The sequence below is a fragment of the Haliotis asinina genome, chromosome 5 (assembly GCF_037392515.1).
Source record: "Haliotis asinina isolate JCU_RB_2024 chromosome 5, JCU_Hal_asi_v2, whole genome shotgun sequence".
In the NCBI taxonomy this organism is placed as follows: domain Eukaryota; kingdom Metazoa; phylum Mollusca; class Gastropoda; order Lepetellida; family Haliotidae; genus Haliotis; species Haliotis asinina.
Window position 1 is genome coordinate 42,007,005 of NC_090284.1, and position 19,133 is coordinate 42,026,137.

Genomic DNA, 19,133 nt, shown 5'->3' on the forward strand with positions numbered 1-19,133 from the left:
CTCTTTTTGTGAAAACAATTCGCGCAAACACAACCACGGAACTTTTTACAAGCAGTATATAGTTCCAACGAATTCTAAGCTTTGCAATAATATAACAATGGTGATGCAGATATCTTTTAGATAGTGTGTATAATACGATTATGTTCATGGTATTGCAATAATATTTATAGTAATATATTGAGTAAAAATATGTAAATGAGAAATGGCGATAGTGCGGAAGAATCCATTTCTACCCACAAGCCTCTATGTTTCAACATGGAAGCATGTGCGAGGCACGACTTTACTCAAACAGCTGATGACGAATTAAGTTTTAAGAAAGGATCCATATTAAAGGTAATAATAACAACTAAAACATTCATCTCCCGTGTGATTTTGGAAATTTGAGCAGCCAGACTAAGCGTGCGTGCTCGTTCAGACACCTGTTGTTGTGAGCACCGTGATCGCTTTGATGCTTGTTTTGATTTTAAACTGGGCTTTTCTTTGACGTTCAGTTTATCAATGAATCGTATTTTGTTAGTTTAATATTGAGCATTGAACTGATTAATCTGACTCATATGCCACGAGTTGTTTTGGATGCATGCAGAACCATGTTATATGTACGCAACAAGTAAGAGCAGTTGTCAGCTGCCATAACAAATGTAACTCGAATCCGCATTACTCATCGAGAGGCTTCGACGATTGACTGTCATCGATACCAAACAGGAAACGCCATACTAGATGTTATTTATTCGCGAGTCGATAATTCTACTTTTGCATCATATAAGTACCTTTTCTAGCTTGTTGGTTGCCGGTCATTATTTGCGAATGCATGTACTCCAATTTCGATCATGTTGACATTGGAAACTAAGGAATATTATGTTTGGAGGAGGTGCTCAGTCACTAATAATGAAATGTCTTGATAGAAGATATCTTTTGTTGTCTGTTTTTAAAGTATAGATTGTAAACAGTTGCAATCAAAGACACAGCAGTTTGTTCATTATCTGAAATTACACACTCCTTTGATTGCCATTTAAAGATATCAGTGCTAACATTGGATTCAACAATGTGATGACAATTGTGATGACAATGTGCATATTGAGTGAGTACCTGGCATCGTTTGTTGTAGGCAATTTAAAGTGAGAGTTACTATCAGAAACATGTATCCACTCACTGTACACATGGAATACTTCCATGTGTAAGTACTATTAGAAACATGATCAATACTATCTTTTATTGTTTTACATGAAGAAGAGCACCTCATGAACAATTATTTATATGCATGTTGAACTTTTCTTTCTAGTCAGTATCGGCGTTGCATTAAAACTACTGTTGATTAACAGAATGTAGTTGTCAGTTTATCATTTACTCTTTACATATTTACATCATAGTGATTTGTGTATCATATCAATATAGCTAGTGACTAATGTATTGGTTAACTGTTCTCAGCAAGACAGGCACATATCATGAGTTATTCTGAAACTGATAAACTTCTTGAGCACTGGAAGCTATATATTTTCCGTCTAATCTGGCTAATAGCCTGCTGCTTCATAATGTTTGTTTTTATTAGTAACTGACAACTTTAATAGCATCAGGCTTGTCGTTTGATTGTGAATAGGTGCAGTGCAGCAGTTGAATTAACCATTTTAACTGCAGCAGCTAATTTTCAAAGACTGTATTAAAAAATCTTTATTTCATTACTTCCCACAAGGAACTACCATTTCCTGTTTTCTGATGGTTTCTTTACCAAATATAAGCTGTACCTTCAACTTACTGAAACTATTTTGGAAAGGTTGCAGATATTGGAATTTTAAATCTGAATGGTAGTGTGCTTCATCATATGTGTTAAAAATATGTAACATCTGAGGGAAATTATCCTGAAAGACAAAATTTGTTTTAAGTTTATTTAAGTGTTTTATTTCATAGATCTTTAAGGTTTTGTAAAGAACCTTATTATGTACCATAAACATACAGTACTGTAGTCAGAGTTGAATGATAATAGTTCAGCTAAATACAAAGGAATGCATGTAATATTAAATGATCTATGGTGATGTTTTTTGTTCCAAAACAAGAAAATAACAGCTACTTGAACTCTTGAATGGTTGAATTTGTCAAGTTTGTTTTTACTGGTCTCTGCAACATGGTCCACCACTAGGGCAGCAACGAATACACTATGTGGCGAATATGATATGTATCACAAATATGGGGTAACAAATGCGAATAATTATTCATGACTACAGTATTGTAGTTAAGTGATTGACGCACAATGTGGAACCCCTATGTTGACTATTAATTTGAGGTAGTAATAATTAGTGATCTGAAATGATACTCAAAGTTGATATGTAACAGACTAATAGTTCTAGTCCACAGTACCATGTGCAGCCTTTGCAAACTAACATGACATGCACTACTGCAAGGCTAGTACTGTACATAGTCCATTCTTGCATATCTCACTTTAATTAGGGCTCAAGTAAAATATGCTCAGTGAAAATATTGTAAATCTTCATTCATTTTTGGTTCTGGTGATATCCATGGATAACGAATTGAATTCATGAAGGACTACTGTTTAATTCACTGAATGTGCAAGTGTATCGTACAACGTTACTGACTACTGAACAAAATCTAGCCTTTAATTAGCAATTATAATATAATTCTATGGCGCTGTTTCCATGCATAACCATGCTCAAAGCACGCGATCTGATTGTATATTACCTAGGCTGTCTGCGAGATGGGAGAATAGTCAGAGAGAGTTAATAGTTAAGTGAGTTATCCCACCAGGTACCCATTTCCTGCTGTGTGTGTGAACAGAGGCAGTTTAGAACAAACTCACTTGCCATCAACATTACTAAAGTACATCAAACGGTACATTTGATATAGTCATATCTAACTGACATTATTCACAAAGAGTATTTTATCATTGCTTGGGATGTTGATGACTTTGTCTTATTTTGATTTCTACATGTACATGTTGCCTCTTGTTAACTAGTGGGATGTGAATCAGGAAGTAGAATTTGCACCTTGTATCTGTAAGATATATTCAATGATGACTTAGAACGAGCTTGAAGTACTTATGAAATTTAACAGACAAAAACAACCTTGTGAAATATGTTGTTAATGCAAACAAGTGTTTCAAAATTGTTTGTGTATGATTATGTGAAAACATGATTATGTGGTTGTTTAGTCATTGCAACCAGTCCTTGATTATTTCAGTTAATCAGACTACCACTAAGATATACCCAGAGAAAATTTGCTGTACCTGTATGATGAGGGCTCAGTTACTATGGTTACAGGACAGCAAGTACTTAAGCAGCATTGTAGCATGACGGTCTTTGATTATAGGTACTACCAGCTTTCTGTTTGTTTATTTTTCTCATACATTATCATAAGAGATGTTTGACAGCAATGTTCGAAAAATTAACAAATGTTTTTACATGATGTTGCCGTTCAAATGTCAATACATGACAGACAAGTTGGCTGTGTTTAAGCTTCTGTTTAGTTTCTTTCCAGTGTAGATTGCAGTCTAAGTAAATTTATCCTCAGTACTTTTCATTACACTCCACTACTGAATCTAACAAAACCTTATGGGAGGTCGTGTCAGGTAACCTTTGAGATTGACCAATCAGAACACAACTTAACAAATCGCGAAAGTGGACATTCGTACATACCTTTTGAACTTTTTATCTCGAAAAAGTTCGTACCCGAACAATTCTGAATGCTATTTAGTGTACGCTCGCTTCCGGGTGATGCACACAGTACATACAACCATGACAACGGTGAGTAAACAGTCGCTGAAAATGGTGTTTTGGGCAATATTGAAGGATGTCATCTTGCGGAAATGTTAGCTAATGGTAACCATGTCAGCAGAAACCCCAAAGCATATATATTGCAGGTCAAATAACTGTGTTATATGCAGATTTTTGTTAGTGGAGAGATCTGTGTGAGTGAACTGAATGTTTTGAAAGTCCCTCCGATCCCTAAATAGTAGCCGTTGTCTGATTTGTTAAATCTATTTAACTGTATCCTCTCGCGTTTGATTGGATGTCATTGGTCGCTCAAAGGTTACCTGACGCGACCTTCTACTAGGTTTTGTTAGACTCTGTGGTGGAGTGTAACGAAATAAACTGAGACTAAGTTTACTTAGACTGATGTAGATTGATACAAAAATTAGGAATTGAGCTATTACGGAAGTAGATTTGTGTAAAATGAAGTTGATAATGATGTTAGGTATTTTAAACTGATATGATATTATATGATGTTACAAGACATGATGCATGTAAAACAGACCATAGTGCTGATAAATGATGTAGCATTTGCAAGGTGAGCTGATCTGGCTTACTCATTTCCTGGAAATGTTCAGTTATGACTTTATACCAAATATACAACCAACACCAAGCTGTGTGAAGTTTGATGTACCTACTTTTGTTGTCCAAACTTTTCTATTGAAAACATCATCTTGGAGAGAAATTATAGGTACCATCACTTCATGTTGGTCACTTGTCTTATTAGCACTGCTGGACTAACTGGTGACATAAAACATTGTGCACTGTTTTGTGTTTATGTTGGTTATTTGGTCCATTTGAACAATGAAGCACATGTGATGCATGTGGTTTCACCTTAGGCATGCGGGTTTGTTCAAAATTGCCTGTGTTCACCCAGAGGAAAATGGGTACCTGGTTCATAAAGTCATGTAGCTCTATCCTTTTGCCACAGCTTGGGTTATTTGGGATAATAGTAATTAGATTCTGATTACAGCATCCAATGAGCAACTAGACAGATGGATACTAGGCTCTATATAAAAGAATTATTATTCTCTTCCAAAATAACAAAAACATGTTTGTTTCATGCTTATGCGCTTATGCTTATGTCTGGTTCTGTTTCAGATACTTAGAACTGATGAAGACAAGAACTGGTACAAAGCTGAACAATGTGGGAAAGAAGGATACATACCAAATAATTATGTAGAACTAAAACCGCATCCGTAAGTGTCCTCGTCTGGTGTGTTCTTTGGCATACTGATTTTCTACGCAGGATAGTTTCTTAAATGAACAACATGTTACTTGTACAAATGTTTCTGTATTGTATTGTAATACAGTGATGTAGCCTAGTGGTTAAAGCGGTCGCTTGTCACACCGAAGACCCATGTTCGATTACCCACATGGGTATCAGTGTTCACGAATAGCGTCTGACCCTGTGACAAATCCAGCAGATTCACCATCAGTCAGACAGAAGTCACCAGTCTGTCAGTCCCTGTGGCCAACAGTACATTTCACAATGACTTTGACTGAAGTCATTTGTGGCGTGTGACACTTGCTTACCGTTTAAAAATGTAATGTTCTTTAATAATTTCACTGCCAATTATAAGAAATGTTAAATCTGAAATGTGTGTTTAATTTGATTCTGAAACTTATAGGTTACTTTGAAACACCATTCGTGGGCACTGGGGTAACAATGTGTGGAGCTGTTTCTGCTGTCTGAGGCTGGAATATAATAATGTTAAAAGAGGAGTAGAACAGTACTCAGTCAGTCTTAGTCTTAGATATTCCCACAAAGTGTATAAATGTATTTAGACGTTCTTAGGAGTGGAGATAAAGATTCAACATGTCACTGAACATAAGCATAATTAAAGGAGAATATTGTGATGATTTTACCTAAGACTTGATTGCCATTTTCAGCATTTGTTTCGGTTTACTGCTGAATATCTGTGTGCGCAGGAGTTCCAGATTCTGTCAATTGATGTGCATGAATACTGTTAGATATATCTCAACAATGTAACCATTGTAACTAATTCTTCTCATAACCCTGATATCATTACACCAGATAGAGAATAGGTATTTACAGATACTGCCTGCTTTTGGTTGTCATAGAACAGTCTTTATCTATTATGTATGACCACAGAAAACTAAAACTGTGATTTTTGTGAAAATTCTGCTGCACCAAAGAAAATACAAATACAGGAATGCAAGGAATACATTAAATGCAATATTTATGAAACACCAATGAATGTTTTTTTGTTTTATGTCTATAATGACATATTGATTTGTCCCCTTAAATCTAAACTCGGTCAGATACTGTGTCTAATAATATGCACCACTACTGATCACTGTTATCTCCCGTGAGTAGGTGTTTCTGTTTTTACAAATGGCAGGTAGGCATGTCAGCTATGAGAAAACAATACTGAATAAACTGCATAGATAATAACAATGTTTTGATGGAGATTCTTATACTGTTGTCATTGTACCATTGTCATTCCTGCTTGGCAGTGGTACAAGAATCTATATTGAAATGCCACACTACCGGAATAAACAAGTTGTTATCCACAAAGTAAATGAATCTGAAGCATGTGTAATGGGCAGCATGCTGTTTAGTCTGGGATCATTCTGTTTTCCTTGTTATCCTGGCAATACATTTTGCAGGAGTGATCAGAATGCACTCTGTGTCTGTCGTTGCAGATTTGTGTTTTCCATGGCTGAACTTTAAAACCATCTAATATGTCTTCACCAGACATACCACATAGATAGGTCAAGAGGTGAACTGGTGCCTTTTGGTAGTTTTGAATTTCTGGGGTTTTTTTTATGTTTCAATGGCAACGTTTGACTTACACTAAAATTGGCGTTGATGACATTTTCCAGAGCAGAGCTTTAAAACCTTTCATAACTCTCCTCTCACTTTGCATTATAGTCATGTGTCGACACATAAAATTGTATCCCAATTGTGTAGGTCGATGCTCTTGCTGTTGATCACTGGACTGTCTGGTCCAGATTGTATTGTTTAAAGACCACTGCCATTTTGTACCTGGAATAATACCGAGTGTGCATAACACTAAATTCACTCGCTGCTGTATACATGCCAAGACAGCTGACATAGTCACAATGAATTTACACATTCAGAAGAGTATTTTGCCAGTATGAGGGATGTTGACTTTATCCTTTTGTTTGTACATGCTGCGGTGTTTGTTGCAGGTGGTATGTTGGTTCTATATCACGGATGAAGGCAGAGGAGATGTTACTGAATGGAAACCATCAGGATGGGGCCTTCCTTGTGCGGAACAGTGAGAGCACACCGGGGGAGTTTTCTATATCAGTCAAGTAAGTGCAGCAGTCCCATTCAGGGCTCCAGAGCAGCTACAGAATATACAGCCCACACTACTGATTGTGTGAAAAACAGTACAGTCTGTGACAAATGCTGTGGCTGTTTGTGGTGGTCCAGTTAATTGAAATAATCAAAGATTGGTCGCAATGACTTCACCGACTAAGCAGTAGATCATGTTTTCTCATAATCAAACACGAACAATTTTGGAACAGTTTTAACAATATTTTTCACAAGGTTGGTTTTGTCCATTACATTTCATGAGCACAACAAATGTATTCCAAGTCAGGATTGAATTTATCCTAGTCTCCGGCAAGTTTATGTTCCTAACATACTTGTCACCTTTAAATGATGGAAATGGAAAGTTTGCAAATGCATTTTGTTCAGTTTGCTAAAAAGCTTAAAGAACTGCCTCTTTTTTGTCCATTTACAAACATAATCAAGACAATTTGATAAATTAATAGATAATTATTTTCAGTGATTGATTGGTTGTAACGAACCAATCGGCAGTTAATGAGATTTTAACCAGTTCCCAACACTAGTGACTGAAATGACTTGAATTTTACTCGTATCATTTTCTTCAATTTTATTGTTATTATGTATGCTCTTGTGACAGTGCACCCAATCAGAATTTCACCACTCTGCAGTACGGACTAGTGGATTAAGTCACCCGTATGACACAATTGTTTGTACTAACACAAAGTAGCCTTTTAGTTTGCATGATGGTTATTCTTGACTGATTTATACTGTATGGTCAAATACATCCACTGTGTAATAATGTTTCTAGTGTCAGTAAGGAAAGCAGTGAGTTGTACTACTTCTACTTCATGAGTTAGGCATGGTGGTGTAGCCTGGTGGTCAGTCACCCTGAAGGTCCAGATTCTAATAATGTTTCTAGAGTCAGTAAGGAAAACAGTGAGTTGTACTACTTCTACTTCATGAGGTAGGCATGGTGGTGTAGCCTGGTGGTCAGTCACCCTGAAGGTCCAGATTCTAATAATGTTTCTAGAGTCAGTAAGGAAAACAGTGAGTTGTACTACTTCTACTTCATGAGGTAGGCATGGTGGTGTAGCCTGGTGGTCAGTCACCCTGAAGGTCCAGATTCTAATAATGTTTCTAGAGTCAGTAAGGAAAACAGTGAGTTGTACTACTTCTACTTTATGAGTTAGGCATGGTGGTGTAGCCTGGTGGTCAGTCACCCTGAAGGTCCAGATTCCAATAATGTTTCTAGAGTCAGTAAGGAAAACAGTGAGTTGTACTACTTCTACTTCATGAGTTAGGCATGGTGGTGTAGCCTGGTGGTCAGTCACCCTGAAGGTCCAGATTCCAATAATGTTTCTAGAGTCAGTAAGGAAAACAGTGAGTTGTACTACTTCTACTTCTTGAGGTAGGCATGGTGGTGTAGCCTGGTGGTCAGTCACCCTGAAGGTCCAGATTCTAATAATGTTTCTAGAGTCAGTAAGGAAAACAGTGAGTTGTACTACTTCTACTTCATGAGGTAGGCATGGTGGTGTAGCCTGGTGGTCAGTCACCCTGAAGGTCCAGATTCTAATAATGTTTCTAGAGTCAGCAAGGAAAACAGTGGGTATTACTACTTCTACTTCATGAGTTAGGCATGGTGGTGTAGCCTGGTGGTCAGTCACCCTGAAGGTCCAGATTCTAATAATGTTTCTAGAGTCAGTAAGGAAAACAGTGAGTTGTACTACTTCTACTTCATGAGGTAGGCATTGTGGTGTAGCCTGGTGGTCAGTCACCCTGAAGGTCCAGGTTCTAATAATGTTTCTAGAGTCAGTAAGGAAAACAGTGAGTTGTACTACTTCTACTTCATGAGGTAGGCATGGTGGTGTAGCCTGGTGGTCAGTCACCCTGAAGGTCCAGATTCCAATAATGTTTCTAGTGTCAGTAAGGAAAACAGTGGGTATTACTACTTCTACTTCATGAGGTAGGCATGGTGGTGTAGCCTGGTGGTCAGTCACCCTGAAGGTCCAGGTTCCAATAATGTTTCTAGAGTCAGTAAGGAAAACAGTGAGTTGTACTACTTCTACTTCATGAGGTAGGCATGGTGGTGTAGCCTGGTGGTCAGTCACCCTGAAGGTCCAGATTCCAATAATGTTTCTAGAGTCAGCAAGGAAAACAGTGAGTTGTACTACTTCTACTTCATGAGGTAGGCATGGTGGTGTAGCCTGGTGGTCAGTCACCCTGAAGGTCCAGATTCCAACAGATTCTAATAATGTTTCTAGAGTCAGTAAGGAAAACAGTGGGTATTACTACTTCTACTTCATGAGGTAGGCATGGTGGTGTAGCCTGGTGGTCAGTCACCCTGAAGGTCCAGATTCTAATAATGTTTCTAGAGTCAGTAAGGAAAACAGTGGGTATTACTACTTCTACTTCATGAGGTAGGCATGGTGGTGTAGCCTGGTGGTCAGTCACCCTGAAGGTCCAGATTCTAATAATGTTTCTAGTGTCAGTAAGGAAAACAGTGAGTTGTACTACTTCTACTTCATGAGTTAGGCATGGTGGTGTAGCCTGGTGGTCAGTCACCCTGAAGGTCCAGATTCTAATAATGTTTCTAGAGTCAGTAAGGAAAACAGTGGGTATTACTACTTCTACTTCATGAGGTAGGCATGGTGGTGTAGCCTGGTGGTCAGTCACCCTGAAGGTCCAGATTCTAATAATGTTTCTAGAGTCAATAAGGAAAACAGTGGGTATTACTACTTCTACTTCATGAGGTAGGCATGGTGGTGTAGCCTGGTGGTCAGTCACCCTGAAGGTCCAGATTCTAATAATGTTTCTAGAGTCAGTAAGGAAAACAGTGAGTTGTACTACTTCTACTTCATGAGGTAGGCATTGTGGTGTAGCCTGGTGGTCAGTCACCCTGAAGGTCCAGATTCTAATAATGTTTCTAGTGTCAGTAAGGAAAACAGTGAGTTGTACTACTTCTACTTCATGAGGTAGGCATTGTGGTGTAGCCTGGTGGTCAGTCACCCTGAAGGTCCAGGTTCTAATAATGTTTCTAGAGTCAGTAAGGAAAACAGTGAGTTGTACTACTTCTACTTCATGAGGTAGGCATGGTGGTGTAGCCTGGTGGTCAGTCACCCTGAAGGTCCAGGTTCTAATAATGTTTCTAGAGTCAGTAAGGAAAACAGTGAGTTGTACTACTTCTACTTCATGAGGTAGGCATGGTGGTGTAGCCTGGTGGTCAGTCACCCTGAAGGTCCAGATTCTAATAATGTTTCTAGAGTCAGTAAGGAAAACAGTGAGTTGTACTACTTCTACTTCATGAGTTAGGCATGGTGGTGTAGCCTGGTGGTCAGTCACCCTGAAGGTCCAGATTCTAATAATGTTTCTAGAGTCAGTAAGGAAAACAGTGAGTTGTACTACTTCTCCTTCATGAGGTAGGCATGGTGGTGTAGCCTGGTGGTCAGTCACCCTGAAGGTCCAGATTCCAATAATGTTTCTAGAGTCAGTAAGGAAAACAGTGGGTATTACTACTTCTACTTCATGAGGTAGGCATGGTGGTGTAGCCTGGTGGTCAGTCACCTTGAAGGTCCAGATTCTAATAATGTTTCTAGTGTCAGTAAGGAAAACAGTGAGTTGTACTACTTCTACTTCATGAGTTAGGCATGGTGGTGTAGCCTGGTGGTCAGTCACCCTGAAGGTCCAGATTCCAATAATGTTTCTAGAGTCAGTAAGGAAAACAGTGGGTATTACTACTTCTACTTCATGAGGTAGGCATGGTGGTGTAGCCTGGTGGTCAGTCACCCTGAAGGTCCAGATTCTAATAATGTTTCTAGAGTCAGTAAGGAAAACAGTGAGTTGTACTACTTCTACTTCATGAGTTAGGCATGGTGGTGTAGCCTGGTGGTCAGTCACCCTGAAGGTCCAGATTCCAATAATGTTTCTAGAGTCAGTAAGGAAAACAGTGAGTTGTACTACTTCTACTTCATGAGGTAGGCATTGTGGTGTAGCCTGGTGGTCAGTCACCCTGAAGGTCCAGATTCTAATAATGTTTCTAGAGTCAGGCAGGAAAACAGTGAGTTGTACTACTTCTACTTCATGAGGTAGGCATGGTGGTGTAGCCTGGTGGTCAGTCACCCTGAAGGTCCAGATTCCAATAATGTTTCTAGAGTCAGTAAGGAAAACAGTGAGTTGTACTACTTCTACTTCATGAGTTAGGCATGGTGGTGTAGCCTGGTGGTCAGTCACCCTGAAGGTCCAGATTCTAATAATGTTTCTAGAGTCAGTAAGGAAAACAGTGAGTTGTACTACTTCTACTTCATGAGGTAGGCATTGTGGTGTAGCCTGGTGGTCAGTCACCCTGAAGGTACAGGTTCATTTCTCCTCTTAGGTACTGTAGAAGTGTGAGGACCATTTTTGCTGTCCCCACGGTGATATTGCTGGAATATTACTGAAACTGGGGTAAAACTTAACTCCCTGAATCATTCACTCATTACTTCACTAGTTACTTGTCATTGAATATGAATGGTGGAAGAACAAGTCCATGATGAGCCAAACTAGCAATGCAGAGTTATGCCCCTTAGTTGTCAAAATTAAGAGATGTGGGAATCTGTCTGAATCTTCCTTCTCCCTTTAATTGATATATATTCTGTTTTGTTGGGTGTATTTTAGGCCTCATATTACAGTATGAAAATACATGGTGTTCTTATAAGTTGCTGAAATTTTCTAGTTAAACTTTCAAGCATTCGCATTAAAGCATTTGCTAGTCACACCGAAGACCCATGTTAAATTCCCCACATGGGTACTTACTATTTGCTGTAAAATATATAGACTACTGATGTTAGTTTGATTCATCTGATTTTCAGTAACCTCTTCAGGGATTGGGAAAGGCATGGGCCGTGGGCCATTTTGCACAATAGAATAAAAAATGACCCAAAAGTTTACTTTTGACACAAGGGCAGTGGCCCATTCTAATTTCAGAAATTTGGCTAATAACCCTGAAAATGGCCCTTTGTTAAAGTTCTTTATGTCAGTCCCTGTCTATTCCTGTCGCAAGAGGAGACTTACAGGATTGGGTGGTCAGACTGGTTGACTTGGTTGAAATTGATGTTGATCCACTTTTCCTAATAAGAAGTTGGAAACCTTTCAGTACTCTCCTTCCACTATACAATGTAGTCACTGACTCCATTATGTACATATTGCGGCTATGTAATGGAAATATTGATGAGTGTAGCATAAACCACAAATCGTTCACCAATAAGTATTTCTGTATGATACACTTCTGCACTTTCAGATATCAAAATGGTGTCCAGCATTTTAAAGTATTACGAGATGGAAATGGCAAGTACTTCCTTTGGGTAGTGAAGTTTAATTCCCTGAACGAACTCATCGAGTACCATCGGACATCCTCCGTCAGTCGTCAACAACCTAAGCCAATTTACTTGAAGGACATGGAACCTCAGGTCCAGGTAATAGAGCTGAAGTGAATCTGCTAATGACCACAGTATCAAGAATTACCGGAAATTGAACCTCTGGAATTCAGGGGAAAAATCCCATTACAAATTTTGTTAAATTGACTTGACAGTTTAGTAATGGATTGTTTTCTGATTTTTAATGACTTCTTATTTGTAGGAGATATCAGATAGTCCAGTGGCTAAAGTGTTTTCTCGTCAGGCTGAAGGCCTTTGTTCAATTCCCCACATAGGTACAATATGTAAAGCCCATATCTGGTGTTCCCCACCATGATATTGCTGGAATATTGTTAAAATACAACTCTCTCTGACTTACTTTTGGGAATAGGCTCAGGATTATTTTTGATACAGATATGCCAGTTCAGTCATAATAACTTAACATCCATTTTGAAATCGCGTCTGGATTTGGGGAACAACAACAACTGTTTGTTGAACTTTGTGTTTTGAAACACTTTATCCGTGGAAACAAATTATCTATGAATATGCATTTCTTTCAGTATGTGGAAGCCATGTATGACTTTTGTCCTGAAAGCTGTGATGAATTGGCATTCAAGAAGAAGGAAGTGATCAAACTCATCGACAAGGTTGACGAGAACTGGTGGAAGGGTGAACTCAAGGGGGTGATAGGTGTCTTCCCAGCCAAATATGTCAAGATGAAATAACACCAGCACAGAACAGCGCCACTGTTTCGAGTGACAAGCATCTGCTGCACAAGTACTTGCTTCATTGGCAGAGCCAGACGAGATTGTGAATTTAAAGTCATATTTAATTCATACATTAGTTATTCTCATCGAGTATCATGATACAGGTATTTGCAAACTTGTGTTTGTAATTCAGCTTGTACACCAAGTGCCAACTTCATTTTATCAAACCAAGTTTTATGTGTTGTTTTTGTTTGCAGATTTGCTTGGAAGCAATTTTACAGATTATTTGATCACCCCCACCAGTCTTTGAGTTCTGAGATATTTCTTGGACAGTGTTATGTTAGTGTATTGAATTAGCGTGATTGTAGGGCGAGCTATATTTAACTAAAGCAATAATTACTGTCCTGGGTGCAGCCGAAGCGTTTGTGTCTTGCAGGATGCATTGATCTTTGTACTAACCCATGAACAGGACATATGAAAATGATGCTTGATAAATTTGGGCAATTAATGTTTTTTATATTTTAACTAAATATGCTCATTTATATTTAGTTAGAAACCTTAATGTTCATTTTCTGAACCTGTGATTTGAATTTGAAAGGGTGGTATTGATCTGATAACTCGAAATTGGATGTGAGTTTCTTAGCAGGGTAAAATCATCTCATTAGACTGAAGGTTTCAATGTAATATGGAGGTATCAAACCAATAACATATCTCAAATTCAAAATGTAGCAGGTCTATCTTTTTGACCATGATAGAATCAAGTGCAAAATGAAAAGTAGGTTATTGATTGCCTGCAATATTGCTGATGTGGCTTAAAGCAATAGTTACTCATTCATTAATGATGTGGTATTAGGCTAAGTTTGTGAACAGGTTCTTGAAATTCAGTCAATGCTTCTAGCCAGATGCCTGAGAGAGGTATGCTGTGTACTTAATGTAAGTGTACATTTCCAGTGATACACTTCAACACAATTTCAAAATCAAACTGTGTAGGAGAGAAAGCGAATGGCCACACCTGAAAGTAGTTAGGCAGATGTTATATTTTTGGCATGTTGTTTTGTATTAACAAATGTCTCTCCATTGAAGTAAATGGATCAGTAACTCAAAAGGATCAAATTTCAAGCACTTTGTGTCCGAGAAATGGATGAACTGCTCATGCGTTTGTTCAGCATTGAGTGTTGGTCCTTTATCAATTGCTTTTGAGTTTGAATGTTTAAAGTACCACAGCATGATATATGGCCAAATAAAATATGCTAGTAATATCAGTATTTAAATCTGCCTTCAAATAAGATTTTTCTTATTTGCTTTTACAATGATGTTGTAGAGAATGATTTCAATTAGAGGTGTATCATGATGATTTGAAACTTCTGATTTGATAGCAAGTTCTGTTTAGTGATGGAAGAATATGTGTGTTCACAGTTGAAGTATCTGTGGTCAAGAAAAATGTTTCCATGTATAGGATGTGTGATTATTTGGCACTGCTAAGGTGGGTATGTGCCATCATTTTAAACACCAGTATACTACAGAGGAGGCACTTGATTCTCCAACCTCTCAGTTTGCCATAATTGATAGTATCCATTAGGGTATGAATAAGAATATCTTTAATGCATCATTTTAAATAATTTTAGAGCTTCTTTTTAAGTTTTGAAAGGAAAGACTTTTCAGGTGTTAAACACTATACCTCAGATGATTCAGTGTTGAATAATTATCCTATCTTATAATCTTTATGATCCTTATGATTGATAATCCTGTTATCATCAACTTAAATATTATCATTACAATGCAAAATATTTTACATGCTTCGATTTGCCATGTCTTTATATTTGTAAATATTGTACATTGTAAAAAGAAATATGCGACTTCTGAATCGTGCACAATATATCTCCTTAATATGGCTGCATTTGACAGGGAGTAATTTTTCAGCCGAAATGTATATTTGTGTTAATGGAAGTATGATTATGAATGCTGTGTCAGTGAAAGCAGCGGAACTATGGTAACCAGTAATAAGGTGGCTGGGTATTTTAAACATGTTGCCATAGTAACTATTAACTTAAAGCTACTTTAACTATGGCTAATGTAACTATGGCAACTGTTTGGCAATGGTCTGCTTCTAGTATTATTCACATTTCTGCAGTCTGTGGCTAGATATGTATAAAATATTCCATCACTTAACATAAAAAGTGTGGGTTATCGCTTCCAAACATGTTAATGTGAAAAAGAAGAAGTAGATGTTTGTATGGGGTTATGGTGAGGCTGTTAATCAGCATTGTTGTGAAGGTATGGTTGCTCGGCAAAAGAATAAATTGCCATGATTTATGCAATGAATTTCCCTGATTTTCTTTGCTTTTGGGGTGTATACTGCATTTATATGTTCAGTGATAGTGTTTTTCATAGGGTTCATAAAAGCAAGAAATGGTCTTGTTTTGAGGCTCAATCAGAAAAATTGTAGAATTCAATTCTGCCTTTTTTATGCCTTAGAGATTCTGATAGTGTGCCTTGAAAAGGCCTTCACTTTTCTTTATGAAATGTATGTGGTATGTGAAACTTTGTAGAAAGTAAGTTTATAAACATAGTTATCTCCCTTACAATGATAGTATGCGTCTGTAAGTGTATTATTTACATCCTTGAATTTGTGGGAGGGAGCTTTGATAAGGTATCAGTATTAAATATGGCAACTTTTTCACATGATACAGATTTTGAATTAAACACCACTTGTCATGGACTTGGGAAGATTGTAAAAATGTGTACACGTTTTTCTGTAACAATTCAGGAACTTACATCAATGTTATTCATTTCCTGACTTTTAGGATTAGACTTACTCCATTTAGGAATTCTCCATTTGCTGATTTACTTTTGGCCATTTCTGTTTATAAACACCATCTTGGCAGGAACTGCTGTAATGAAATGAACTTTTTCAGATTATGGGTCTAGGTTAGTCTGAAGGTCATAAGGTTAAAAATAAGGTTGTTCACATACCTTAAGGGCAATCCTAGGCAAATAAACTGGGTCCATGTCAGGTTGGCAGACTAGGCTTGAAGGTGATGTTTGTTGATGAAGGAAATTTTTGATGTAGTTTGTCAGTGACATTGTAAACTGGGTTTAATACATTTCCTATCTAGAAATACTTTCTGCTATGACATTGCCTTTGCAAATAGACAAAGTTTATTTTATGAATGTGTTGAGCATTGGACAGATGTTGAAGATCTGCTTCAAATAGGACTTTTTCACAACAATAAGCTTTAAGCATGTAGAAGAGCTGAACAAACGGTGATGAATATTAACATTGCAGTGCATTATGATGCAACCAACCGATGAAGATGTGGTATCAGTGTCATGAAATGATGGCTGGTTAGTTCATAATGGTTGGCACAGAATATTGTCATTCAGTATTATGTATAGATATTTAGTATAGATATAACTGCTTTCCTTGGTCAAACCAATCCAAATACATATTGATGCGTCCACCTCTGATATGCCCAAACATAGAGAGAAGCATCACCTTTGTCCATTGTAGTAATATTGCAGGATCTCAGAATTGCTGTCTCCTTTGACTTGTATTGTGTGCAGGAATTAAGACTGTATGAGCTTGTATTATGGTTTTTGATTAAATCCTAATTTTTTTTTCATTCTCCTCTGTTTGAAATAAATAGTTTTAGTCAAGGGGTCCTTGTCATTAACTTGATTATGAAATGTCAGTTGCATGTAGATTTGACCTTTTTTCTGATTTGAAAGTTCTGTGTCAGAGTTTGGATGGATGGTTGTGTCAGTTAAGCCTGGAAGCTTTGACAGCTCAGTCTACGTGGAGGAAGTGTTGGTCCTTGAGCCAATCGGTGTTACATTTCTATAATGAAAAGGCATCATTTCTTTACGATCTCGTTTCAGTAATTTTGATATAAGAAAATCTTGAAAGAACACATGTATTTTTTCATTTGTTCTCCCTTTTTTACTTTGATGCTCTGAATTTAAATTAGTTGAATTTCATTGTCAAGGTACGGAAATTACTCAGTCTGAAAATATTGATGCCTCATTGCTGTTTTTTTATGAAACCTGTTTTATTATGTATAGGTGTTGTGTGGGATTAATATACCTGATGTTAATGATTCAGATGGTATGTCAGATTCACATACTGCTGCAGGAATCTTCCAGGACCTCAGGACAACCGAGTAACTAACACAGTACATCTATCTCAGAGCGGAAATTCTGCTGTATGCTTCTGAAACAGGAGGGGATGCTGATGTACCAAATGTTTGTAACTTTTTCTACATTAGGTTTGTTCAGAATGTTTGTCAAGTTATTACAATTAAGGCATTGACACGATATGCAGCCATTATTTGTATTATGTGCAAATCAGTAATCTTCCATTATATGAAGTTTGTGATGTTTTGTGCCGAGCCTAATATCAAGCCAGGTGCACATCAAAGCACTGGTGTGATCAAAGGTGATCAACAATGTGATCACTTCAAGACCAATATGTTCATAATAACTCTACCAAGTAGTATTTCAAACATGTTATGCTGGATGAATGCGAAATGTCTTAATTTGGAAGCTTTTCAAATCTTGGTTTTAAGGGAGTGGACGTTTGAATTTTGTAAGACAGCCCTGTAGGGTTGCAATGATTCACCCAGACCTTGAGTCTATTTAGTTAATCATTTTTGATTCTTCATACAAGCAGAAACATCAGATTTCGTTTAACTTTCAGAGTCGGCCTTTTTAGAATGAAATCCATTGTGAACTTAAAGATGTCTGTTAACAAAAATGCTCATTGGAAAAATAGCCCAGCGTCAACCAGCCATGTTTTGTCTTATTTCAGTGTTCAAAAATATTTGAGTTGGCATCAAGATTCTGTTCTGCCTGTGTGGAACTGGTTATTGCAGCCCTAGAGCTCTAGTTTTCATCCCATCAAAGAATTTGTTTGACATAAATCTTTTGAATGAAGGAAAACCAAATTCTATGGATAGTCTACTTCTTAATTGCAATGATTGCAACATTGTGGTGTAGCTACAAACACCATTATGAGGCATATGTCTCTCAAAGAAGTTACATGTTCTGAATATCAACATTTTCATGAAATACTTTATGATGGATGTCCACTCTAAACGTTTAGACTGTTCACTTGTGGAAATAGTGTGGAATTATTTGTTCTATTGATTATTGCTGATGAATCTGACCATTCAGAGAGTGTGTACTGTTAAAATATGAAGAGTTTGGTAACATTTTTGCAATAATTCAACCTGATGCAGGAGTCTAGCATCTCCTGATTTTCAAGAAGATAATCCAAGCCTTTTTGCTTGGGGGCAGAGTTCGGCTCATTGGTTTTCATGGTAGACCTGACAGCTTTCAGTCTGAGATGACAGGTAAGGTTAGTTGCTAGACTGTTTTGTGAACATGCAGGTGTTGGACTGTGACCTGCGTGTCTTGTTACCGCAGGTTACATGTATATGATTATTGTATACATATTGCTTTGTGTGCTTGTTTTCAATATGCTGTGCATTTGAAATCTGTTTACTCTTCATGTGTAGCTGTCTGGAATACTGTATATCCCCGAATAAGCCCATGGTCTATATATCTGAATGTCAGACATATAATTGCAGGCAGGCATTGCATTTTTTCAGAGAAATGTTTTCTTTCTTTTTCTTTATTAACTTGGAATTTTCTCATGTTTTGGGTCATAGTTTGACCGAGTGTTTAATCAAGGCTGGCTTTTATTTCCTATTTTGGTACACTTTCTGCCTGCTGTTTGCCATGGTGTTTGTAAACATGACTTTCAGTTCTTCAGTTATATGTAATGGGAAAGATTCATCATGACCGGGTCAACATGTTATCTACATCAGTTTGTGAATGTTTAATCTCATGTGAGTGCCGTGTCATTACAACTGTCCAACCTGTATTGAATCTTTGTTGAAAGAGAGATGTTAGACTGTAGAATGAGGGAAGGGGAAGAAGATTATCTTGGCTCAGAAGTATTTTGATTTGAAGTAAGAAAAGTACAGACTTAATGTTA

The 19,133-nt window shown here is 37.5% G+C and overlaps 1 protein-coding gene across 1 annotated transcript; it reads left to right on the forward strand.

The window, feature by feature from the left end:
- Window positions 1–243: 243 nt before the first annotated feature.
- LOC137284491 (growth factor receptor-bound protein 2-like) lies at window positions 244–16,792 on the forward strand. The gene is made up of 5 exons (XM_067816315.1): window positions 244–333; window positions 4,857–4,954; window positions 6,936–7,061; window positions 12,314–12,488; window positions 12,989–16,792. The coding sequence occupies exons 1-5, from the start codon at window positions 256–258 to the stop codon at window positions 13,151–13,153; spliced, it is 642 nt and encodes a 213-aa protein (XP_067672416.1). The 5' UTR covers window positions 244–255; the 3' UTR covers window positions 13,154–16,792.
- The last annotated feature ends 2,341 nt before the right edge of the window (window positions 16,793–19,133 follow it).